The sequence below is a fragment of the Psilocybe cubensis genome, chromosome 2 (genome assembly GCF_017499595.1).
Source record: "Psilocybe cubensis strain MGC-MH-2018 chromosome 2, whole genome shotgun sequence".
Taxonomy (NCBI): Eukaryota; Fungi; Basidiomycota; class Agaricomycetes; order Agaricales; family Agrocybaceae; genus Psilocybe; species Psilocybe cubensis.
Genome location: NC_063000.1, coordinates 4,261,988 through 4,268,655, shown reverse-complemented (window position 1 = coordinate 4,268,655; position 6,668 = coordinate 4,261,988). Strand labels below are relative to the sequence as shown.

The 6,668-nt window shown below is 46.9% G+C and overlaps 1 protein-coding gene across 1 annotated transcript; it reads right to left on the bottom strand.

The window, feature by feature from the left end:
• Positions 1–1,730: 1,730 nt before the first annotated feature.
• Positions 1,731–2,093, bottom strand: JR316_0002849 (uncharacterized protein; the record flags this gene model as incomplete). The annotated part of the gene is made up of 2 exons (XM_047888634.1): positions 1,731–1,738; positions 1,862–2,093. 2 exons carry the CDS (start codon positions 2,091–2,093, stop codon positions 1,731–1,733), a joined length of 240 nt encoding a protein of 79 aa, XP_047753557.1.
• Positions 2,094–6,668: the final 4,575 nt, after the last annotated feature.

Below are 6,668 nucleotides of genomic sequence, written 5' to 3'. Positions count from 1 at the left end.
CAGCGTCCTCCCTTAAGAAACTTAGGAGAAGGTTTCGTCCTATCCAGTCTGGACCACTCTTTCCCTGGAGTTTGTGTTTGTTGGATTACATATAGTTTATAACCAATCACAAACTTCGATCTTCAACGGGTGAGGGATAGTGGTAGTTGTGAAAAGCATAGATACTGGTGTAGAAATATAGAGGGTAAGACAATGTTTGCTCGCTCGTATTCACACACGCAAACACTCACCAGCACCTCTTACAAAAAGCCCTCTTTAAACCCATCATACACAGTTTTACACCCCTCACATGCGCACCTGTTCACACACTAGAACACCACTGCTCAACGGGCACAGCCAGACGCTGCGTATACACCCCGCTCGTCGTCGAATCAGTACTCGTCAACATCAAGGCCGATACATGCACATACAGTCCGTCAACGTTGATGGTAGGGAGTCTTGCCACCCTCGCTGTTCCATTCTCCAAATATTTGTGCTGGATTTAGCGTTCATGTTCATGTTCGCGTTTGTCTTCACATTCTTTGTCAAGGACACTGTCTGAAAAATAAAGCAAATTCAAAACTATCATGTGTCACGCTTATGGAGAGTGTAACTCAGCAACATACCAGCTATTCTCAGCGGCGAGGCACCTTCAGACGAGGACGGGTATGGGATGGAGAAGTTTGAAATCAAACGGGATAATGTTTAGGCAGTGAAACTTGAGATTAATGATAATAATAACGAGGCGAAGTAAAATTGTAGTTAGTATCCAATGAAAATAACAAGTTTAAGAACACATATACCGTGGATGTCACTGAATATTTTGATAAGTTTGTGCCCCAATTTAGTGTATTTTGATGTAGAACGAACAACATAGAGGTCACACAGGTAAAGTCGTCGCATAGTGAGATGAGAGATCACCAAGCGCTTTGGCAGATTTTGCGGCATGTACACAAATTCGCAGTGATGGAGAGACACGCCATGCGCATATATGCGTCAACAACCGTGGAATATATGCACAATTTGATAGAGGGTTTAGGGTTTGAGTGGATATTGGCGGACGTTGACAAACCTGAGGGTGTGTTTGCATTTCTCCTTTTATAAAATCAGTGCACTGGGTATACTTTGCTTAACTGACGGGCTACTCCCCCGAATGGCGGACACTGGTATGTCTTGTCAACAGGAAGGGTTGTGTGCTAGGTTGACTGCAACACAGTGTTGCCATGAAGGAGAACGTCAAGGTTCGTTGCTTTTCTTCCCCCTTCTGTATAATTCACCTTGCTTTTCAACATATATATCTCAAAATAACGCCTAAACCTGACATGTATCTCGCCTATGGGGTGAATCGTGATGTTCAAACTCAACACACGGTTCACAGACCCCTTCTCATCTTTCACGCACAACGCACACATTAATACATACGTGCTGGTGAGTTTGACCATACCGAGTTAACGCCCTCTGGGCTCATGTTCCAAATACCACGTCTTTGTTCATGTCACCGGGTACATCACGCACTGCAAGCCCAAGGTATGCCCTGCCTGCCGTCCCTTCCATCCCCTCAGCAGACATCTCAAACAAATCCCAATCTGCGTTCAAGACGCATATGTGCTTTCTAATTGCCTGCGCACAGCAGATTTCTGTCAACACCACTGGAACCCGGGTGGCTCTACTCAATGTTCAGTAGCCTACTAACCTACACTCTCCTCCCATCTTATCTCCTCATAATCTGTACATCCCATATCTTAAATCTTCTATGCCTCTCGCACATAGCATGTAGATCAAAAAAGTGTGTATACATAAGCATTCATCGTATAAAATCATCCATTGAAAATAAAATAAAATAAAACACAACGAAAAAAGAAAAGAAATACGAAAAAAAGACTCATAGACGGCGCACTAACCAACAACACCTGACTCCTCCTCACCAACACATCGTAGATTTCCTCAAACGACATCTGGTTTGCCTCCCTTTCTCCTCCTCCCGTGCCCACACCTGTACCCGCGTCGTCAACCGAAGAGGCAGAGGAAGAGGAAGGAGCACGTACAAATCCGATTTTGAGCGTGATAGTCCCCTGCGACAGCGTCAACGCACACGTCAAGACAAGCGGGATCATAAATGGCTGGTTTTTTTACCACTAAAATGAATCAATCAAAACCAGCAGCAAAAGAAGGGAAAGAGACGTACAATGTTCCCTTCCTCGTTGAACCCAAACACCCTCTCACCTTGTCCCTGCCCAACACAAAACCACTGCCCAACACCAACCGCCACCTCCCCCAAGGTGAGTACCTCTCGCAGTTGTGTTACAGACCTTTGATGCCGCTCCCTGATGGTCGGTAGGGAACGTTTGAGACAGCGCAGGGTTGTTTACTTGGTCAAATTTTGCCAGTGGCGCTTTGTTTGTCCTTGCTGTCGTCAAAAGACATTGAAACTCCGCTGCGCGGCGGCAGCGACAGGCGACGAGTGGAGGCGGGCGGCAGCAGCAGCGGCCCGGGGATGGCGGCGCAACAACACGCAGCAGAGTGCGTGTCGTGGTGGGCGGCGAGTAGACAAGACGGCGGGACGACACGCGGTGACAATGTGACGACAGGCGGCGACGGCCGGATGACACGCGGTGACGGCGTGATGACAAGCGGTGACGGCTGAACGACAGGTATCAAGTGGAGACGGCGGGGCAGCAGCAGCGGCCCGGAGGTGGCGGTGCGACGACACGCAGCAGCAAGCGCAGGCGTCGGGCAGGCGGCGAGCGCAAGCATCGGGACAGCAAGTGCAGGCGTCGGGAGACAGGCGGGAGGCCGGCCTCCACTCGCGTTTTAGTTGGAGGCCGGCCTCCAGTGACCTCCATCAATTTGGAGGCCGGCCTCCAGTGGCCTCCATCAATTTGGAGGCCGGCCTCCATAAATTACATGTTTAATTATGTAGCACCTCCGTATGTATAAAATAAAATATTTTGAAAATGGATTTGGAGGTTTTTAAGGTCGAGGAATCCGAATCTGGCATCAGATTTCAGGAATTCTGAACAGGAGGCCCAATGCAACGAAGGCCCCCCCTTCGGGGGGAAATAAGCCTAGTGAATTAGTCTAGTACATAGCGATCAATATAAGTATTTGGATTGAAATTCGGGCATGTTGTTCTCAAACACCTTTACACCTCACGTCGATTGACACGAATTAAATGTATATAGACACTATTCCAGCTGTAAAGAGCCTGGACTACTCTATTCAAACCTAATGAAAGAAAATGACATCCCTTTCCGCCAAAGCCTAGCCGCTCCTCCTGCCCTGCGATTCTGAACATTTATTGCTTCTACCTACCATCCCTGCTTCCAGACAGAGCATCCGGGGATACACAAATCGAGATGTTTCAACGCTGTATCACCGTGAGCCCGAGTTCAACGCATTCCAAAGTTGAGATTCCAGCTCATGTGTACCTTTCAAAAAACAGAGAATCTGCGGCTGTTCCGAGAGATATACGAGTGGTTCTGTAATAAAGCTGTTATAGTAGGTATTTAGAAGACGGGTACATACTTTAAAAGACCTCTGAATAAAATTTGAACTTGTCATTCGTTAAGCGCCCAAACCGTCATTTCCACAATATTCGTGTATTTTGCACTTGCCATGTGTGTTCTCTGTGCCCAGTAGGCTTATTAAGTAGTCAAATACAATATAAAGTAGCCACTCACACATAAAGTATCGACAGCCCAAGCTAATCGCGGTTTGTTTCAAAGATGACGAGCAGACGCGGATGCATATCATCCGGGTCTTGTCCTCCAGCTCCAATTGTCGTTTCTAGCGTAAAAAACGCATTCTCCCCGCATCTCGGGCGAGTATCACGACATTCTGTGAAGACTAGACACATTCGAGATTGGCCGAAAGGTTTGAATGCCAATATACATTTAATCAAGGAATGGGTATGGCATACCTTGCTCTATTATCCCATTTCCCTGCGGTTTAGCTGTTATCCAGCAGTATGGGTGTATAGGTAGTACTGAGAGTCAAGTTTAAATGCGTTATTGAAAGATTTTTTGAAAATTAAAAACTCACCGGATTCTCGAGATATTTGCCTAGCCGCCGTTGAACCACTGTTCAAACAGTGTAAACGAACCAATTACAGGGTAAAAGTATGTCATTCAGATGTATACTAAATGAGCTCACCCATTCACTGACTATGCCGCCTCAAATCCAACGGCGGAACCAACAGAGTACATTGGAGTCCAAGTGATCCAATCTGTTCCTCCTGGCCCTCTTCGCCAATATTTTCCATTCCAAACACCGTTTCTTCTGTATCTCATCTGAGTATCTCAGCATCTCACCATACTCAGGCAAATAATGTGAGCTGAAATGTTTGGTAGATGGACAATTAGTCGATTCGAGATTGAAGGCACGAAAAGCCTACCCTGTTATTCCGGTGCTTCTCCCGTGCTTGTAGATGACTGAAATGGCCTGGTACGAGATGGTATGTGCTATGAATGAAGAAGGTATGTGATGACTACCATTTCTGTGAATGAAGAATAGTCGACGGTTGTTCAACAACTTGAAGATGCACACCTTGATGTCACAATTTCAATCTTTGCGCAAAACTGCAAATCTTGCGTCGTATCTCTCCAAGCCACGGAAAGGTTCTCTATATGAAATTGTCAAAGGTAGAACATCAATTCACAAACACAAAGTCTTCCCAAAACTTACTGAACTTGATGGTCTCAATCTTGATTGCCATACCTCCTCCATCCCCCATTTGCCCTATCTCTCGTTTACAAACGATTGCTTCGCCTGTAGGTATACGACAATCTGAATTTCCTGGACATTGTTACGACACCTATCAGCAAAGATGTAAACGAGAAGACAAGAAACACTGACCAGAGTCCGTGAACATAACGAGGCATGCCCAGCAGTTCTGCATGGAGAACGGCGTTTATCGTCATAATTGAGTTGAATTAAATGATTGAAACAGGGATTATTACGCTACCATGAGTCCGAGTTTGCACACAGGTGAGGGGGTCGAGATTCGCTTCAACTCATTGACGATTCTTGAATATCTCATCAAACGTCTCAAATACGCATGAAATAAGACAAAACTGGAATTCAGGAGCGCTAGAGAGCGGCAGCTGGAGGTGCAATAGATAGACCAACTCGAGCTCAGAATCCTGGAAAAAAATTAGAGCAGCAACATACCTGCACCAACATGCAGACAAGGGCATTCTCCTCCATCCCCAACTCTCCCAATTCCTGCGCTCCAAAACGCTCGTTTCTCGCTCAGCCCTGGATTCTCCGTCCATCACGGATTTACATCCGGCGCTACGTATGCTGGAATGCAACATAGATTTCTTCAACATGGAAAGTGGTTCACGTTGAATTCCACTTGCGATATGGTGCGATCGACGCAATCGGATTGAATTTAGCTTGTTCCTGTGTAAATACCCACTCCATATTGTATAACCCAGTACGCGTGTGTCATCAGCCCTTGCGTAGAGGATTTACAGAGCTCAGGAATAGAATATACGATGGGAGATACACAGCTCTCCTCGATTAAACACCTAGAAAACAGACTGTGTGTTTTTTGGTTAGACGGGCATTGTCCTAAAATTGAGCAACAGAAACTACACCAATGACACTCCAAAAGTGTCAAGTTTCAGGCCGACACTCTGAGAGCGAGCATGTGAATCTCAAATATTGAAAATCTAACACACAGGGGGAGATGTACATCGAGCAAAAGATGAACCAAGTATGTCACTCAACCTCTCGCTTAGCGCCGACAAGTTGTCGTTTTGCACATTTCCCCATTGAACTGCGGGCAGAAAAGCATGACATTAAACATGGACACTAATGCAGATATACAAGGGGTACAGAATTTTATAAAAGGAGGGGAGAGCTGACCGGGTATCCCTGAGTTCCCCACTTTCATTCGCAGCCCTCGGTGAGTCTTGCACAGTGTAGTTTGTACAGTGGCTAACTGGGTTGTGTAGACTGCACACTGCGATGCACACCACGCTCGCCGCCCGAATCCAACCCAGCGTTCTACCAACGACTTGAAGGACATGTGCGAAAGTATGCTAGGTACGTGAAAAGCCTGTCATTTGCTAAACTCACCTCTTTATGACGCGTCCCCAGGTTGCACAAGAGCAAGAGACTGAACGAGCCACGGGCTCCTCAACGATAATGCAGGGTGAGTACTCTGTCATGATTTTAATGCCACGACTAACCTACACATATAGAGCAGAAACGTCTCTGCTCGCCATCCAACACCATCCCAGCGGCCCGCTAACGACCTTTGGGAGATGTAGGGCAGAATATGATGTGCGCAAAAGTCTGCTATTTGCTAACTCACCTCTTTACGACGCGTCCCCAGTTTGCACAAGAGCAAGAGCCGGAACGAGCCACGGCGGCACACAGCCCCTCGATGATGATGGAGGGTGAGTAATCCGTCATACTTTTAATGCCAAGACTCACCTTTCCATCTGCACATACACACACAGCAACAACGCCCACGCTCACCGTCCGACACCATCCCAGCGCCCCATCAAACACCTAAAAGATGCGGCAGTATACTAGGTGCGAAAAAGTCTACTTTTTGCTAAACTCACCTCTTTACGACACGTCCCAGGCTGCAAGCCATGGCGGCACGCGGCCCCTCACATTCACACTGCGCCTCGTCGGGTGCACACAAGATAAGTCATCCGCCATGGGTTTTTAAT